We start from the raw sequence: 18,466 nt of genomic DNA on the forward strand, positions 1-18,466 counted from the left end.
CCTTTGAGCTAAGTGGTGCTGGCACAGTTGTCCTGATGCCAACACATGCTGCTTTTGGCTTGAAAAGACATCCTAACCATGAAAGCTGGAGGCAGTATGAATAGCCCTTCATCAAAATAAACACAAAATACCCTTTTTTCCCTTAAAAAAAAAGAAAGTGCCTGCCCCAACTGTTAGTACTAAACTAACAGTACTAAACTTTTAAAGTAGCTAAATTAATGAGTGGATTGAGAGATCCATGTATCAGTATGATATGATACTTTAAATTTTTTCTGCTGTTTCATTTTTCTTGAACAGAAACACCATGCTGGACAGCCAGCGTCAACAAAAGCATTATGGAATCACTTCTCCAATTAGTTTGGCATGTCCAAAAGAAATTGATCATATTTACACACAGAAATTGATTGATGCCATGAAACCATTTGGAGTGTTTGAAGATGAAGAAGAACTGAACCACAGGTATGTCATATAAAAATGCAAAATATTTAATAGCACATTAAATATTTAATCATTAATTCTGCAAATATATATCAGGTACTTACCATTATCCTGCCTAGGGATACAAAAATGACCAAATGTAGAGAAATTTTGGCCCTCCTAGAGCTTCTGTTTTTAGGTGGTTAGGGGAAAAGACAATTAGCCAAATAAGTACAATAAATACAATGTTACACATAAGAAGTGCTGCTGAGAAAAATGAAGCTGGAAGTGGAGTTGTCAGGAAGGCCTCATTAACATTTGAGGAAAAATTTGAGAGGGAGGGAACTATGTAGATATTTGAGGGAAGAGCATTCTAGGCAGAAGTTTTCAGGTGGGAGTGTACCTGGTATATTTAAGGAATATATAGTAAGGTAACCAAAGTGTCCAAACAGGGGGATATGGTCTTAAAGAATATGAGGTGGGAAGGAGCTTGGAGAGCTAGGTCACTTAGGACCTTATAAGCCATTATAAAAGTTTTGGCTTTAACTCTGAGTGAAATAGGAAGCCATTACGTTTTTGAGCAGAAAATGGACATGATTTACTCATGCCTTAAGACAGTCAGTCTGGCTGTTATATTGAGAATAGCCTGAAGAGGGATCAAGGGAAGAAATGGGGAAACGAGTTAGAAGGCTATTACAAGAACCCAGGGAGGAAAGGACGGTGAGTTGAACTAGGGCGATGGTAGTGGAAGTGATAAGTAGTAGAGTTCTGAATATATTTTAAAGGTAGGGTTGTTCAATGACTGGAATGTGTGTGAGAGAGAGGTTAAGGATGATGTCAAGGGTTTGGATGTTAGCACCTCAAAGGATGGAATTTCATTACCTGGAGAAGGCTGAGGGAGAAGCACGTTTGGACGTCTCAGGAATTCCATTTTTCATGTCATCTTTGAGATGCCTAAACTCTACTCTTCCCCAACCTCTTTTTTTTTTTTTTTTTTTAATGTGGATTTGGATATGCTGTTGGTTGAAAGTTTGGTTTAATATCAAATTCTTTTATTAAGTAATATTATTTCATAAAAATTAGCCAGTATTTAATTTACTCATTTTAATTATCCGAAGACCTATGACTGTCAGTGAGACAATGCTAACCTCTATCACCACGTTCAATTGATTTTATTCCATAGTAAGGCCAAGAAAGTTGACAATTCAGTTGGCCTCTGCAGACTTATTGAAGGTAATTTTGATTTTTTATTAGGCTTTTTGAATTTTGAAAATAGCTCAAAGACCAAAATACTGTCATCACATTTGTCATTTCTTTGGAACTCTTAGGGACCTAAGAATGCCAAAGAGATGTGCCATGTACCAACAGATGCGACAGCATTAGCCCATGTATAATGTGCTTTTACTCTAGCACCAACACAAAGGTTCTGCCTATATGTTTAACTACTTTTTTAAATACTGGTTTTGGGTTTTCTTAGTTTTAATCTAAAGCATGTTATTTTTTATTATAGGCTGGTTGTTCTTGGTAAATTGAACAATTTAGTAAAAGAATGGATTTCAGATGTCAGTGAGAGTAAGGTAAGACTCTAAACTGCATTGAATTCATAGTTCATTATGTCCTGGTCCTTAGTCCTAGTTAATAAGATGTAGAAATTGAGAATAATCTGAAATATATTAAAACTAGGCTTTTTGCTCTGCTTGGTAATGAATTGGTCTAGATAGTTGAGTCTCTAAGTGGGAATTTCACTAGTGTCTAGCTATAGATCTACATAGATTTCTTACTTGAATTATATATAGTGGGCCAAAGTGTAAATATCAAGGGATTTTAGCTTAAAAGCCAGATTTCAGACATCTTGTGAAATACCAGGTCTGGCAACGTTGGACCTGCCTTTGGGCAAAGCAGGAAGAGGCTTCAGTGGATTGGGCTCCTGCCTTCCAGTGCCTCGTGGCCCCCACCAATGCCTGGTCTCTCTGACACAGCACTTGTCACTTATCAATCAATTTTGTGTTTCTTATGTATACTTCCCTCCATTTGCATACCTGCCTGGCCCCTGAGACATAAGAGTTTGCAAATCCTAATTTGTAATTATACAACTTTTTTTTCCCCTTCCGGTAGCTTAACTATTTTTCTTCTAAAATAAGTTACATTTTCTTACTTTCTTAGAGTATTTTGAATGTAATTGAATTTTCATTTGAAAATCACTGAATATTATTTTACTGAGTATACTAAATTGAAATAGGGTGTGTGCGACTGGGTGATACCATTTTCCCCTTCACTATGTGGTCCAGACTGTTGTATTTTAAGTTTTTTGTTTGTTTTTATAATTTTTCCATTTCTCCCTTAACAATAATCAGTTGAAAGTTAATGTCTCACAGCAGTCAGTGTGTCTCTCTAAATTCTTTCTGCCCCTTACTCTGCCTGATTTTAGAAATTAGATAAACACCTGTCAGAATTCTTTCTTTTGTAAGTTTTATTTATTTCTGTACCTATGATACATGTTTAAAATTGGTTCTTTTAGACTCATGCGCTCTCAAAAATAAATAAAAAAACATTTAAAAAAATTTTTTGATTTCCAAAATTGGTTCTTTTAGACTCTGAATAAGGTCATGAGGGACTCTGGTAAGTCTTCAGTCATTGAGTTTAAATAAATGGTCTTTATGTTGTTTATTTTTGCTGCCAGATAGCTATCTGACTCGTTTCTGAGCTCTCAGCAGGATTATCAGTAGTTGAGATTTTCAGATAAGTTGAATTCTGAGCAGGTGAAATGCTAGTCATGAGTAACAAAAAAAAAATTCACTTTTGTTTTTCTGCTACTAGGTGATCAACTCCTTAAGAAAAAAGACCTGTCTTGGTCATCTGCCTAACTTCAAGACAGAACTCAGGCATTAAATAAATGTTAAAGGAATCCATTGTCCCTTTCTAATCAGCCTATAATTGTTACAAATGTCCAAACCAAATACTCACTAGAATTATTTTAAAATCATAATAACAAGCTTTATGATTTATTGTGTGTGGTCTTTATGTCAGCTATTATGGTTGTACTAAGGTCTTTGTTTCCATCCCCATTCTATGATGCATTCAAGATAAATCAAGTGGTATTATCCACAAAAGAGGCTATAATAATTTGTTGAGAGATGTACCTAGTTTTCTTCACAATTTCTTTGCACTTAACTGAAAAATCCAGTAGAATTCTGTTTCTAGGTCAAAAGGTGTTTGTTTTTTATTAAATTGCTTTTTCTCCCATGTTAACTCACATCAGTAGTTTAATCTGCATAAAGCAATCACTGGTTTACATTTAATTTTTAGGCATAAAAATTTAAGACTGCCACAATTTGGCTTTTTGTAGGCACAGTAAGTAAAATATCTAATTATGAAAAAAATTTTTAATTGGTTTTGACATCTTCCATTGTGTGGATAGAGTGATTTTTCATTTTCTGTATCAACTATTCCTTTTATCTATGCATATTTTAGTTTGGAAAATATTGGAAGAATTTGAGTTAGATCAAAGCTCATTAAATATTCTACACACAGTTCGGATATTTTTAGATTGTAAACAATCTAAAACTCAAATTAGATCATTTTAATTACTGTGGTTTGTGATGGAATTTTGTTTCTGATGTGGAACGCTTCACAAATCAGTGTGTCATCCTTGCGCAGGGGCCATGCTAATCTTCTCTGTATCGTTGCAGTTTTAGTATTTGTTGCTGAAGCGAGCACTGTAATGAAAATATTGTACCCTGGTTAAGTGTATCATTTTCTCATAAAATCTGTAAGAATCTTGCTTTTCAAAGTAGAAAAGTAAAAAATAGAAAGTAGGAAGGTAAGCTAAAAGTTCCCTATCTTCTCTTCTCTACCTTTTTGGTTCATATTAGTCATCAGTATCTTTACTGACTTCTTGCTCTAAAATTACGTGTGGTACTCTTGAAACATTAATATCCATTAAACAGGGAATAACAAACATATCTTGTTACACAGATAATTTCATTCAAGTGAATCAAGGATATTCTTTGGAACTTGCACTGGGCATTATAAAAACTAAGAGAAGTAGTAGAGACAATTCTCATTTTTAAGGAATTTATAGTTGAAGAGATGGGACATATATTCAGCAAAGAAAGGTCAATAAATGTATAATAGAGGAGCAGAGAGGGAAAAGAGCTTGTTATGGAAGAGAGGGGGATCACCAGAGAAGGCTTCATGAAAAAAGGTAGAACTTGAAATGAATTTTGAAAAAATAGTTGGTACTGAGATACCCAGAGAAGGATGGACAAGTGCGATGGAAAGGAGACTAGATTGTGTAACATGTTGGCAGTTGGGGCTTTAAAAGGATCCAGGGATCCTTACCTCAGTAGTCAGAGAAGAGTGCATTAGTAAGTTTTGAGCAGAAGAGTTATATAGTAAGAACATCAGCAAGTGAGTTTTGTACAAAAAGAAATAGAAAATACAGACGAAAGGCAAGAAAGTAGCTTAAGATCCTAGAATTAAGGATTAAATTAGAACCTAGAATTAAGGGGGTAGTAGTTGAATAGGAAGGAGGTGACATGTGAGGGATATAAACTACAAATTGGTAAGCCAAGAAGAATAATGACTATAGGTAACAGGTGGTAAGGAGAATGAGGAACAGAAAGAGAAATCAGACAGGATACCTGTTTATCATAGGAAGAATATTTTGTTTCAAGCATGGCTATTGAAGTGGATCAGAATGTCTGAGTGAAAATACCGAAGGGGAAGTTAGAATTGGCTCGAGAGAGAGGTGAAAAGTAGCCTTATAATTCTGGTACAGTCTAAAAGATTTTATTAAAGTTGTTAGATTCGGTCATAAGGAGATCATGTCAAGAATGGCTCCACTTTCTTACAGAAAGGTTGCAAAGCTAGGATAAAGAAATTAAGCATATTTGTCGCAATAACTAAAGGGGAAATGGAGTCAGTTAAGTGTATGGTACTGGAAAGAACTGAAAGTGCATTAGTTTGGTGCTTAAGACCTCCTTGGTGACTTCTGAGTGATGGAGCCATTGAAAGACAGGCCATTGGAAGGGGACAAGTAGGGTCAAGTGATAAAAAATGTTTTTCATTGAGATTTGTGCATGCATGAATTTGTTTTATCTTCCCTCAGGAAATACTCTGATTACTTCAAGCTATAGCCCAAAAGAGCTCTGAAGTACTTTCACAAATCTCATTTACCTAAGTTGACAAATGTAGTATATATCACTAGTATTTAGGCAATTTTTATGCTAAAAATTTTGAAAAATGGAATGCCATTTGTTTAATTTAATTTAATTTAATTTAATTTAATTTAATTTTAGAATCTCCCACCTTCTGTCGTGGCTACTGTTGGTGGTAAAATTTTCACATTTGGCTCCTACAGGCTTGGAGTACACACCAAAGGTAATTGCTTTTCTGTGTTCTACTGATAAGAACTTTCAGTAACAAGCTCTTATTTATTCATAATTTGAAAGTAAAGAAGAGGAAAATACCCATTATCTCACTACTCAGCTAATCATTGTTAACGCTTTCCTATATTCATTTTACATATTTTCTTCTGTACATGTTTGAATATACTTTAACAAAAACATACTTTACTCTTGTTGAGTAAATCAATAACTTTGATTTGCAGGAGCTGATATTGATGCACTTTGTGTAGCTCCAAGACATGTGGAGAGATCTGATTTTTTTCAGTCTTTTTTTGAAAAATTGAAACATCAAGATGGCATTAGAAACTTAAGAGTAAGTATCCTTTAGTATTTAATATTTTGAACTTATTAAGAAAAGCTAGGGCTTACGGTTGTCAAAATATTTAAGAAGTCACTACATCTGGGGGACCTGAGTGACTTAGTCGGTTACACATCCGACTTTGGCCCAGGTCATGGTCTCGCAGTTGGTGAGTTCAAGCCCTGCCATGGGCTCTATGTTGACATCTCAAAGCCTGGAGCCTGCTTTGGATTCTGTGTCTCCCTCTCTCTATGCCCCTCTGCCACTTGCGCTCTCTCTCTCAAATAAATAAACATTAAAAATTTTTTTTTAATTTAAAAAAAAAGGAAGCCGCTACATTTTATTAAAATAACAAATGATTGAAAACATGGGCTTTACAGTTATACAGACCTGGGTTTGAATCTGGAATCTACCACATATTAACTTTTAGATTTTAAGTTACCTATTCTCTTTGAGCCTAGTTTCCTCAGCTGTAAAATGGAGATGTAGTGATAACTTGTTACAAGGTTTTTCTGAGGATCAGTGAGATAATTGACATAAACATTTACTATAAGATCTGATAAATGGTTGATGCATATCAAACGATGGCTATTATTATGTATAAGATTAATAGTAACTTTGTGTATATGTAGCCATTCATTCAGCAAATGAAATTTCAGCACCAGTGATTTGTCAGATACTGTCCTTAGTCCCACAAATACAGTAGTGAATAAGACCGTTTATGGGAGGGAGGGATTGGGGAAATTAAACAGATAGCTTCAATACTATCTGAAGTGCTAGGATAAGGTGAAGTTGAAAGGATCTGCATTATTTGGGTATCTGGGAATGGAGAAGGAGGTTAAGAATTTGTTAGGCTGAGGGATTAAGGAAAGCTCAGAAAGACATCGGTTTCTACTAAATCAAATTATATTGATTGTATTTTTCTAACAGATTAAATCATGAGCTCTGGTCATGTTTTTATTTCCAGTACTAGTGCCCTTTGTAAATAATCAGTTTTCAATTTAATCTCAACAAATAGTACCCAGATGATAGCAGTTCTGCCTGCTAGTTTCTGATGAAGATTTTTAGGAGGATAATAAATTTGGTAACTATGGTCTTGACATTTTGTGTGTCTTAAATAACACAAGCACAGAGTAGAAGTATTTTTCTAGAATGTGAGACCCAAGAATATTTTTGCTTTTTAGCAAAATTATTCACATTGGCACTTTAGGAAGGATAAAGAAAGGATTACACCTTTGAAGGGATTACTTATGTGTTGTCTTTGTTGTCCTCTTGTAGGCTGTAGAAGATGCCTTTGTACCTGTTATAAAGTTTGAATTTGATGGAATTGAAGTAAGTGTTTAATATTTTTCTGACTTTGTAATTGAACTGTTTAATACATAAGGTTTTTTTCAGTTTTGTTTTCTTTTTTAAGTCAGACTCACACAGACACATATTTTAAAGAATCAAATAGTCTTTAAATAGTTCCTCACCTATCTTTCTCCTGTATCTATTGACTTCTCACTGTGGAAAATGAACCAGCTTCCATCCCTACCCCCATGATTTTTATACACACCCTTTGCATTCCCATAATCTAAAATAATTGTATTACTATAATTTTGGTTGGAACATATTCAATATTTACATTATAATGATCTTATAAATGATGTTCAAAACTGAGCATAACGTGTACTAGATTACCATTCTTTGCTCTGTGGCACTGTGTTTCTTGGGAGTCAATAATTGTTTTTGCATTTTGTTTGCTTGGTTTTTATACATAACACTATTTCAAACTCAGTCTCTGCTAGCTGTCTAAATCTCCAAATAGATTTAGATTTCTCAGGTGTTCTGTCATTATCAACTTAAAAAGATATCTGACTCTTCTCACCTGTTCGAATCCACACCCAATTCTCCATGAATGATATACAACTAGCATCCTGGCATCTTTCTTTACTATCATCCCGGGATTTCCTTTCACTTCTCTCTAGAGGTTTCTTCTTTTTTGACTTCCTGTCATTTTACGGGCACTCATCCACTAGCTTCCTGAAAAAGAGCACATATTTTTGAGATCTTGCATGTTTAAAAGTGACTTTATTTTGTTCTCACACCAAAATAATAGTTTGGCTGAGTATAGAGCTCTAGGTGGGAAATAATGTATCTCAGAATTTTGAAGACCTTACTTCATTGTCTTCTACCTTCCATGCTTTGTTGAAAAGTGTGATGCCATTTTGATTTCACATCCTTTGCTTGTGACCTGTTTTATCTCTTTGGACACTTAATGTGATCTTTTTTTTCCTGGGCTTCATAGTTGTTAAATTCATGGCAATAATATACTTTGGTATATCTTTTCAACCAAATATGCTAGGCACTAATAGTCCTCTTAAGCACTTTGGAAACTCCTGTCCTTCTGTTCTTGGAAATTGTATTGAATTCTGTTGGGATTTCTTACCTTTGTTTTCTCTCGTTTTTCTGTGTATTAGACCTCCACATCCCTATATTTTTGTTCTGCTTTTGGGGTTTTCTCATCTTCCAAACTTCCTATTGTCCTCCCTTTCTGCTGTCATATTTTTAAGAATAACTTTTTTATTCTCTAAATGTTCCTTTCTATTTATGTATGTGTTTATTTACAGCCTCCTTCTTTCCTGGTTATAATATTTTTTATCTCTTAAATCTGCTGAGTCAGTTACCACTCATCCCCATCTGCTTTCATCATTTTTGCTGTTGTCTCTTTATTACCTTTGTCCTAGTGGGTGATGCCTTCAAAAACAAAATAATATAAAAAACAAAATGAAATTATGCTGGTATTTTAATGGGGTTTCAGTAGGGAGTGAATGTAAATGTGTGTTGGATCTGCCATATTTTCTAGAAGTTCACTCATAAGATTTTGATGTTCTTTTTAATGCTCGGCATATATGCTAAATTAAAATGCTTTCTCTTAATTTGCAAACTTAATTACCATCACAGAACTTTGGTGATTTTCCCATGTGAGATTGCCTAGATAGGCTTTTTGAAGTTTTGGTAGACCTTCCCAAACTAATAATTAGAACTTTATACTTTTAAGGTTGCGGGGGGGAGAATGGACTAGAAGGAGAAAAAGTAATATTTTTCTCTTTTTTTTCTTTTATTCTCTTTTTTTTTTTTTTTCATCTTTCCAAAGATTGATCTAGTCTTTGCAAGACTGGCAATACAAACCATATCAGATAATTTAGATCTAAGAGACGACTCTCGACTGAGAAGCCTTGATATAAGGTGTATTCGCAGCCTAAATGGTAAGCTTCTAAAAAGAAATCTCAGATACCTGCTTGAAAACAATTAGACAAAGAGATCTTTTTGCAGAACTATTAATGGACTTTTCAAGGGATTGGACTAAGTCAGTTAAAAATGATGTGATTTTCTTTATATAGATCATCTGACCACATTTAGGCGTTTTAAAAGATACATTTATTTGAAATGTTGTTTGTAGTAATGGTGCACAAACCTAATGGTCTCAGGACCCCTTTGCACTTTGAAAATTTATTGAGGACCCCAAAATCTTCCATTTATGTGGGTTATATCTGTCAGTATTTACTGTATTAGAAGTAAAAACAGAAAATTTTAAAGTATGAGTTTATTTCAAAATAATAAACCCATTCTAAGTGAATATAAATGCATCTTTTCTGTGAGAATGGCATTTTTTGCATTTTTGCAAATCTCTTTAATATTTCCAATATTTAATATTGGAAAAAGGAAGAGAATTTTAATAGCTTTTTCAGAAAATTATGGATATTCTTTGATGCTACACCAAAACTTGACCAGCGACAGTGTCTTTTTTTTTTTTCTCCAACAGCTCTATTAAGGTATAATTATATGCCATAAAATTTGTCCCTTTTGGGGTACAATTCCATAGTCTTTACTGTATTCACAGAGTTGTCCACCACAGTCCAATTTTAGAACATTTCATCATCTTCAAAAGATCCCTCTTACACATTTACGGTCATTCTCCTTTCCAACCCCCAGTCCTAGGCAACCACTAATCTACCTTCTGTCTATAAATTTGCTTTTTCTGGACATTTCATATAAATGGGATCATACAATATGTGGTCTTTTGTGTCTGACTTCTTTCACTTAGCATAATGTTTGTGAGGTTCATCCATGTTTGTAACATGTATCAGTAGTTCCCTTTTGTTTCTAAATAAAAGACTTTTTTTTAAGGTTAATTTGAATATCAGTTAACTTTTTATACTCTTATATTAAAATCTATTGGTCTGTTTTGTTCTTTGAATGGATCTTTTACCCATACATGATTTTATATACAGTCATGCCTTAGTTGTTTGGAAAACACTGGTTCACAAAGTTATTTGGATCTTCTAAATGTTAACACACAATTTCCTTATAAGGTACCCCAAAAAATCACATTCATTAATGTCCCCACCAATCTCACCAGACAAGTCTTTAAATACTGGAAAGCTGCCAGGCTCACAGCAGATACTGGTTGTCCAAAATTTTAGTTTTTACTTGAAAGCTCCAATTTTATTGTTGGTAGCAAGTTTTGTTGTTTGTTTTCCTTGAAGTGAAGGACTCACTTTGTTTGTTCATTGTTTTAGAATCTAAGTAAAACTGTCCCTTGAGAAAAGCAGGTCATTCAGCTTTCTTCAAACTTTTCAGACACTGCAGGGTTCCTTTACTGTTTTCTAACTGCAAATGTGTAGTGGTGAAGATACACTGTTTACTAGTACAGCTTTGGTACCAGCACTTTTACCCACCACTGCTTTTGCACCATCAGTGCAAATGTTAACACAGTAAAAGAGGCAAAACCTTATTGTTATTATAAGAACAGGTTTGACGAACTTTGGAGGAAAAAAAATAGGTTGACCTGACAGATTCCCCGGGGATCCACAGACTGCACTTCCGAGAACCGCTGGCTTATAGCATCTTTTATTTAATCATTGCATTTTTGTTGTACTTCAGGGTCCAACAGTAAATCACAGTGTTTGTGAAATAAGGTTTACTTTAAAGGAAAAAGTTTTGTAAGTTGGGGACATTGGATTAACAGTAAAGTCAAATGTTGGAGAAAGCTAAAGATACTCAGACCCACGTCTTCCTTTAATGTTGAATTACGTTACCCATGTGCTTTTTAATTCTTTAAAAGCAAAGTGATTCCTCATAAAAGTGCTAAATTTCAAATACATAGAGAAAATAAACCCTCGCATTTTATTATCTTTGATTTTTTAACCTTTGAGAGTCTGGAAATTAGAAGCCGTCTGAATTAACTGGATGTTGTTGCATAATGAAAAATGAATGCTTTATCTTTTTCAGGATGTAGAGTTACTGATGAAATTTTGCATTTAGTGCCAAATAAAGAAACTTTCAGACTCACCCTAAGAGCAGTCAAATTATGGGCAAAACGTAAGTATCCCAGATCTTTTAAGTTTACACTGTAAAATTACCGCTTTCAGTTACTAATGATAGAAGCACATATGAAAATTCCTGAACCTATTGATACTGTTAGGGATTGAGGTCCAGTAAGTTTTGGAGAATCTGTTTCTTTTTCAGGTACAGTGGTTATGGTGATCTGATATGTGACTATACCTCCTTCTTGCTTGATTGAAAACTAAAAACTCCTGACTTCCCATCTTGGGTTTTAGCCAGCCAGTCAGAATGAGTTAGAACTTGAGGAGTGAAACCTTCGTTGTTCTTCATGCTCTCTATGGGGCAGGACCATCTTATTCATCTTTGTCTCCCCATTACCATCAGAGTATAATTTATAGTAGGTATTCGGTAAAGTTATTAAGTGGAGAGCCTATAGTGATAGTTTCAGCTTCTTTCTGTTTTTGCCTTGTAACACTTTTCTAGTAAAGCCTGGAACTAATTTATATATATACATAGGGTATGGTTCATAAAAGGCCCAAACCTAAGCTGGCACAGCACATTTTTCATAATTTGTAATTATATTTAAGTAGTGCTATACTTCTGGCACCACGTTTTACATAGTCTAAAAATGCACTCGCCGATAAAATTTTTTGTGATGATGGAAATGTTTTCTGTGCTGTCCAAAAGTAACCATGTGGCTATTGATCACTTGAAATGTGCAACTGAGAAACCGAATTTTTTAATCAAATTAAAATTTAAGAGAAGTGAGAGCATATATTCATGTAAAAATTTGTACACAGATGTTCATAGCATTCTTCATAATGTCTCCAAAAAGTAGAGACAACCTCATGTTCATGAATTGATGAATGGATAAACTAAAGGTGATAGGTATAGCCATAATGTGGAATATTACTTGGCAATAAAAAGGACTGAAGTAAATTCCATTTATATAAAATGTTCACATTAGGCAAATGTAGAGAGAGAAAAAGTAGATGAGTATTTGCCTAGGTCTGGGAAGACTGGGAGCAGATAGGAGGGGAGCAACTGCTAAAGGTTTCTTTTTGGGGTGGTGAAAGGGTTCCAGAATTAATTATGGTGATGATTACACAACTCTGTGAATATACTAAAAGCCATTAATTTTAATCTGTTACATGGATGAATCTTATGGTATGTGAATGATATTTCAATAAAACTATTACAAAAAAAAAAAAAGTACATATGACTTGTGGCTACCATGTTGGAAGTACATATCTAAAAAGACCTCAGGCAAGTAGGAGTTGTCCTTGGACTCAGTTACCTGGTATAGTCAGGATAAAGTAAGTTGCAAGAAAGGGGTATCACAATTTTTTTTCCTTACAAATTAAATTACATAACATGTTTTGTCAATCCTTAGATGTATATTTTACCCATTTAACATATCTAAAATTGAAATTTTTGTATCTTTTTCTCTTGCTTGCTTAGTGGGACATAAAATAACACTATGTTGGGGCACCTGGGTGGCTCAGTTGGTTAAGCATCCGACTCTTGATTTTGGCTCAGGTCACAGTCTCCTAGTTCATGGGATCAAGCTCCACGTCGAGCTCTTCTGCACTGACAGCTCAGAGCCTGCTTGGGATTCTCTCTCTGCCCATCCCCTACTTGTGCACGTGCTCTCTCTCAAAATAAAAACATTAAAAAAAAAATGTCCTATTATGTAATTGAGGACTTAGTAGTTTTGATCAAATATGGTAATATTTTATAGATTGCTACAAGAAACAATCATAAGAAAAATGAGTACTATCAATGGTGTATTGTACTTTATGGAGAGGTACCCAAAGTCTGCAAAATTAGTCCAGCTTTACACTTGATTTTTAAATGCCCGTGAATATAACTAATGAAATGTTTATTCTTCCTACTTGTAGTCCCTCCAGATATCTTTTCTCTTTGTTTTCATTTTTTTCTCAACCATGGCTATTGAAAAGTGGGAAATTCCAATGTTTTATAGTAGAGCCTGCTTGGGCAGTCAGAACTGGGGCAGAGAACTGAGGGGTCTGTTTTTGGAGGGCAAAATAGGGGGATAGGATGCAGTTAATGGCTTACTAATAGAACTGTGGGCCTAGCATGAAGGTCTGCTTATTGATAGTAATGTTATTTCAATAACTAAGCAACAATCTTAGGAACTAAGTTATCCTATTCCTTAGAGTTGAATGTCATGGATAGTAGATCCTAACAATAGTTAACAAAACATTAATTTTCTAGGACGTGGTATTTATTCCAACATGCTGGGATTTCTTGGTGGTGTCTCCTGGGCAATGCTGGTTGCAAGAACTTGCCAATTATATCCAAATGCAGCAGCTTCTACTTTAGTTCATAAGTTCTTTTTAGTTTTTTCCAAATGGTAAGTATTTATGGGCATACTTTCACTATCTTATTAACTTCTCCCTGTATGTAAATTTGTTTGGCAATTTAAGAGTGATGCAGAGACGTTTTCTCTTGTCTTACATTCTTTTTAAGTTAAAAGTTTAAAAATGTCAAATTTGAGACAATGATGAGACACCAGATGGTGCTGTCTTCTGGCATTGAGGGTTTCTATAAATGTAGGCTTTTAGCTTGAGAGTGGTCATGATAGATTTTGCTCTGCTGACTACTAGCTATGTAGAGGTTAACATATCCTATGTAAAATGGAGGTGATAATCATAGCTACTGCATGGATTTATTAGGAGTATTTTCAGTTAATGTCAGCTCTTAACTGCTATTAAATTATCAGTTAAATCCATAAAAGCAAATAGAAGGAAGGGGAAAATTCAGATTTAAATTAGCTACAGCTTAATGAGCAAAACAGTATTTGTTTTGCCCTTTCAGAAGATACATTTAAAATAAGCAGCTTTTAAAAAAATAAAATAAAATAAAACAAAATAAAATAATAAAAAATAAATAAAATAAGCAGCTTTTTCCTTTGTGTACTTCCTTCCCTTGCCCACTTTTTTTTTTTTTTTAATACCAAATACCCAGCCATAATGTTTGCCATATGAAAGTTGAAACAGAGTCTAACGACTTTTATGGTTCCTGAAGTGAGGTCCTATGTCAGTTAATTTGCCTTATTCATGTTAGGGAATGGCCAAATCCTGTCCTGCTGAAGCAACCAGAAGAAAGCAATTTGAATTTGCCTGTTTGGGATCCTCGGGTATGTGACTTATTATGGAAATTAATTAAACCTTTTAGGAAAAGGACGATTCTCTAAACTGCAATCTAAAGATAATTTCTCTTGTTTCTGCTCATCTTCCTTCTGTATAGCTATAGTTCTTTCCTTCTGTCTGCTGTGTCTTTTGGTGAAGATGACCTGTATTCCAAATTCTGATCCAAATGTTATGTCATTAAAAATCACCCACATAAGACTAGATGAGTGAGTGTATCAACCAAAATGTTGTAATCTGTTGCTAAAAACTTACAAGTAATTAATTACTAAAAGTGCTGAAGTATATAAAAGATTTACTTTGCAGTGCAATTTAAAGCAGACTCATGGTTCTAAGCTAGCATAACTCTCACCTTGCATTTTAATTTGCTTTTAGATTGAGTGCTCATTCCTCTGAGTTACCTAGGGGAAATTACCCATTGAGTAGGTGCAGAAAGAGGAGTGACAAACCATTGGATTAATGCTTTTTGCAGCTCTGATACTGTGTTTCCTTGGTTTTAAGAGACCATCGTTTATAAGATGCACCATCCATTTAACAGCTTTTCAGGGGAAAAATAAACTTCTGCAGAGTTTCCTTTGACTATCAGACACATCTGACTTCAGAAATAAATGTAGTTGGGGAGGGAAAATGTACTTCTTAGAATTGAGGAACTGTAGTATTAAATTTATATTTCATATTCTTCAGACTTTTGGGGAAATGAAGTGAGGACAACTGAAATAGGAGAATAGATCAATTATTCTGCTTCTAATTTCACAGGTAAATCCATCAGATAGGTATCATCTCATGCCCATAATCACCCCTGCCTACCCACAGCAGAATTCTACGTATAATGTGTCCACCTCAACTCGAACAGTAATGGTAGAAGAATTTAAACAAGGTAAACTTGTTGGCCCTTTGCCCTTTATGTATTCCCACAAGTTTTTGGTTTACAACAGTTTTATTCTAAAGTTTAGTTATGCCTATTATTTCTAAAAATTCTTTCAAATATGTATTTTTTCAGTAGTTAGTTTTCTAAAATATAATATTAAGTCCAAAATGGAGCCAGCCCAATCTGTTTGAAATTGATTTTTGTGTTATGAGAAATTCCTTTTTTTTGTTTTGTTTTTTTACTCAAGAGTTTGTTGAGGTTAGAGATTTTGGGGGTAGGTTGATACAGAAACTGATAATAAAATAGCCAGTTTTCAAAATCAGTCTCTGTCTCGTTTTTAATTTAGGTCTTGCAGTCACAGATGAAATCCTTCAAGGGAAATCAGACTGGTCCAAACTACTTGAGCCACCAAATTTTTTTCAAAAGTATAGGTATTTGAAATTTTTCATTTTGTGTGTGTGTTTAAGGAAGAATGTTAAATTTACAAAGTTAATATATGATGGGTGACTGTTGTCCCTTACATTTCAAGTGAGGTAGAGAATAGGTTAGCAGAAATCCTAAATGATGAGTTTGTGTATTCTAGTAGTATCTCACCCAGTATTAGTGGTGTTTTTGCTTTTAGTGAATTGATTTTTGATTATAGTGTCTAGAATTGATTTTGTGAAAATCAGAGCGTGCTCTAATTTTCATAAGCTATGTGTCTGCATTAGTTCTTATGTTCATTGGGAGGAAGAAAGAAAAAATAATGATGGAAAAGCAGACCTAACAATGTTTCTGGCTTTTTTTTTTTCCATGACTGTTGCTAAAAATTCTTCACAGACATTATATAGTATTGACTGCCAGTGCATCAACAGAAGAAAACCATCTAGAGTGGTAAGTGATATTCAAGTTCTGTACTTAAATTTGTAGTGATAACACTTATATGATGCTTTAGGTTTATAAAATACTTTATCACTAAAATTATTAAATCTTATTAGTGACTGTTATACATGACCACGGAGCATCAGTGTTTAAGAAATGCCATCAAATGAATGTTTCAGAATTAGAGGTAATACAGGATAAGGATATATGTATGTTCTTTGCCTTTGCCACTTCTGAGATTTAAGCAAAATTGTGAGGCACTTCAAACAATTCTGATACCTAGGCTCAAGTTTTCCATCCTTGCCATCATGTTTCCCCTTCAAAACTAAAAGGAAAAGATATTTTATATATTCTTTTAATTTAGGAGATTAGGGACATGAAAGCTTCTGTCAACAGAGAGGCATTTTTGGTCAAGGAGCAGTGCTTTCTTTCTAGTACATCTAAGTTCATGCCCTTTGCCTCCAGTGTATAGACATCCCTAACTCTATTAGGCAGAAGCTATTAGGCCACCAGAGATGGTTGTGCTTTCCTTGGGTCTGACTTCTGGGAAAGAAAAACACAACACTGTCTTACTTTTGCTTCCAAAGTTTAGTGCTTATTTTATTGATAATTAAAGAGGCACTGAAAAGAATCCTTTCACTAAAACAACGTATTTCATTTGTCTAGATTGGGAATCAGGAAACTATGATCTGGGCCAAACCTAGTCTGCCACATGTTTTTATAAATAGTTTTATTGAAATACGGCCACACTCACTCATTTATATGTTGTGTATGACTGCTTTCCTGCTATATGGCAGGGTTGAATAGTTACAACAGAAACTATAGCCACAAAGCCCAAAATACTTACTCTCTGACCAACACTGAGTAGTAACTCAGTGTTTCATAAATGTGCTGTTGAAGCACACACAATTACAACGTATAAGCTTTTTCAAGTGTTTGAATAATTAAAAATGTTCTTGTAGTTTTTCTAATTAATAAAATCATTGTAAATTTACATAGCTGACAGCAGTCACATGTGTTAAATGAGATAGAAAATAAAGTTGCAGATACCTGATGAAACTTTCTATATTTTAGTAGTATCTGTTCTGACTTTACTGAATTCTGTTTTAAATGTAATATCTAGTACCAATTTTATGAAAATCAGCATGTTTTATTTCATTTAGTGCCAGTTATTAGCTTTTTTTGTTCACATGATTTAAACATATCTTAGCCTTACAGTTTAGATACAAGATTTGAAAGTGAAAAAAATCAACAGTTTTTGTTCATACTGAGATCATGACTATTTTATGGTCTAAACAGGCAGGGTAGTTTAGATTAGGAATTCATTAAGTAGATCATTTCTTTTAAGGGGGGGGGGGGGACACAGAAATTGACAAAGTAACTTGTCATTTACTTAAATGGTATTTTAAACAGTCCCTAATATATTAGACTGAAATTTTTTTTTTTTTTTTTTTTTTTTTTTTTTTTTTATTGAGCATGTAAAGCATCATATGCCTTTTTGGGTTACTTAGGTGTAGTTTCCAAATTTCATATGGAAAAATTTTGTCCACTCTTTCTATTTCAGGGTTGGATTAGTAGAATCTAAAATCCGTGTGCTTGTTGGAAACTTGGAACGGAACGAATTTATTACTCTTGCCCATGTAAATCCCCAGTCATTCCCAGGAAATAAGGAACATCATAAAGAGTAAGTTAAATATTTTTTAATACTATGTTTCTTAAATAATGTTATTTGACAACAGGCATGATTTAAGATCAGTTGTGACATTGTCATTTAACAAACATTGATGGGGGATGATGATACATTATGTATTTGAACATGAGTGGTCCTACATTAAAACTAGTATATGCTATGTCGGTAGCCCACAGACTCCAGCAGAAACTCCCATCACAAGTTTGGAGCATCTTTATGAATATATTTGATACGTTACTTTCAAAGCCATTTAATCCTCTTTATTGCAACACAGGGTAACTGATCAGTGTTTTTTGGTGTCAATGTTAAGAATTTAGCCAAACCAGGGTGGGGGGCCACCTGGGTGGCACAGCCAAGCATCCAACTCTTGATCTCAGCTCAGGTCATGATCTCACAGTTCCTGAGTTTGAGCCCCACATGGGG

The 18,466-nt window shown here is 34.3% G+C and overlaps 1 protein-coding gene and 1 non-coding gene across 5 annotated transcripts in view; one reads left to right on the top strand and one right to left on the bottom strand.

Annotated features, from left to right (window-relative positions):
* The window catches only part of PAPOLG (poly(A) polymerase gamma), a 31,766-nt gene that overhangs the window by 3,046 nt on the left and 10,254 nt on the right, over positions 1-18,466 (top strand). For 3 of the 4 annotated variants that reach the window (XM_047852652.1, XM_047852654.1, XM_047852653.1), the window contains exons 2-14: positions 298-459; positions 1,928-1,994; positions 5,718-5,799; positions 6,029-6,138; positions 7,402-7,455; positions 9,260-9,371; positions 11,398-11,487; positions 13,690-13,828; positions 14,542-14,614; positions 15,381-15,501; positions 15,839-15,923; positions 16,312-16,365; positions 17,918-18,037. In XM_047852652.1, the coding sequence (XP_047708608.1) occupies positions 298-459; positions 1,928-1,994; positions 5,718-5,799; positions 6,029-6,138; positions 7,402-7,455; positions 9,260-9,371; positions 11,398-11,487; positions 13,690-13,828; positions 14,542-14,614; positions 15,381-15,501; positions 15,839-15,923; positions 16,312-16,365; positions 17,918-18,037 (1,269 nt within the window). Of the gene's footprint in view, positions 1-297; positions 460-1,927; positions 1,995-5,717; positions 5,800-6,028; positions 6,139-7,401; positions 7,456-9,259; positions 9,372-11,397; positions 11,488-13,689; positions 13,829-14,541; positions 14,615-15,380; positions 15,502-15,838; positions 15,924-16,311; positions 16,366-17,917; positions 18,038-18,466 lie in introns of those variants that run through there. The other variant, XM_047852655.1, reaches the window with a different exon arrangement.
* On the bottom strand, positions 4,030-4,134 carry LOC125163208 (U6 spliceosomal RNA). Its single transcript, XR_007151353.1, has one exon. It is a non-coding gene; the product is annotated as a U6 spliceosomal RNA (small nuclear RNA).

Source organism: Prionailurus viverrinus, chromosome A3 (genome assembly GCF_022837055.1).
Source record: "Prionailurus viverrinus isolate Anna chromosome A3, UM_Priviv_1.0, whole genome shotgun sequence".
NCBI classification, from domain to species: domain Eukaryota; kingdom Metazoa; phylum Chordata; class Mammalia; order Carnivora; family Felidae; genus Prionailurus; species Prionailurus viverrinus.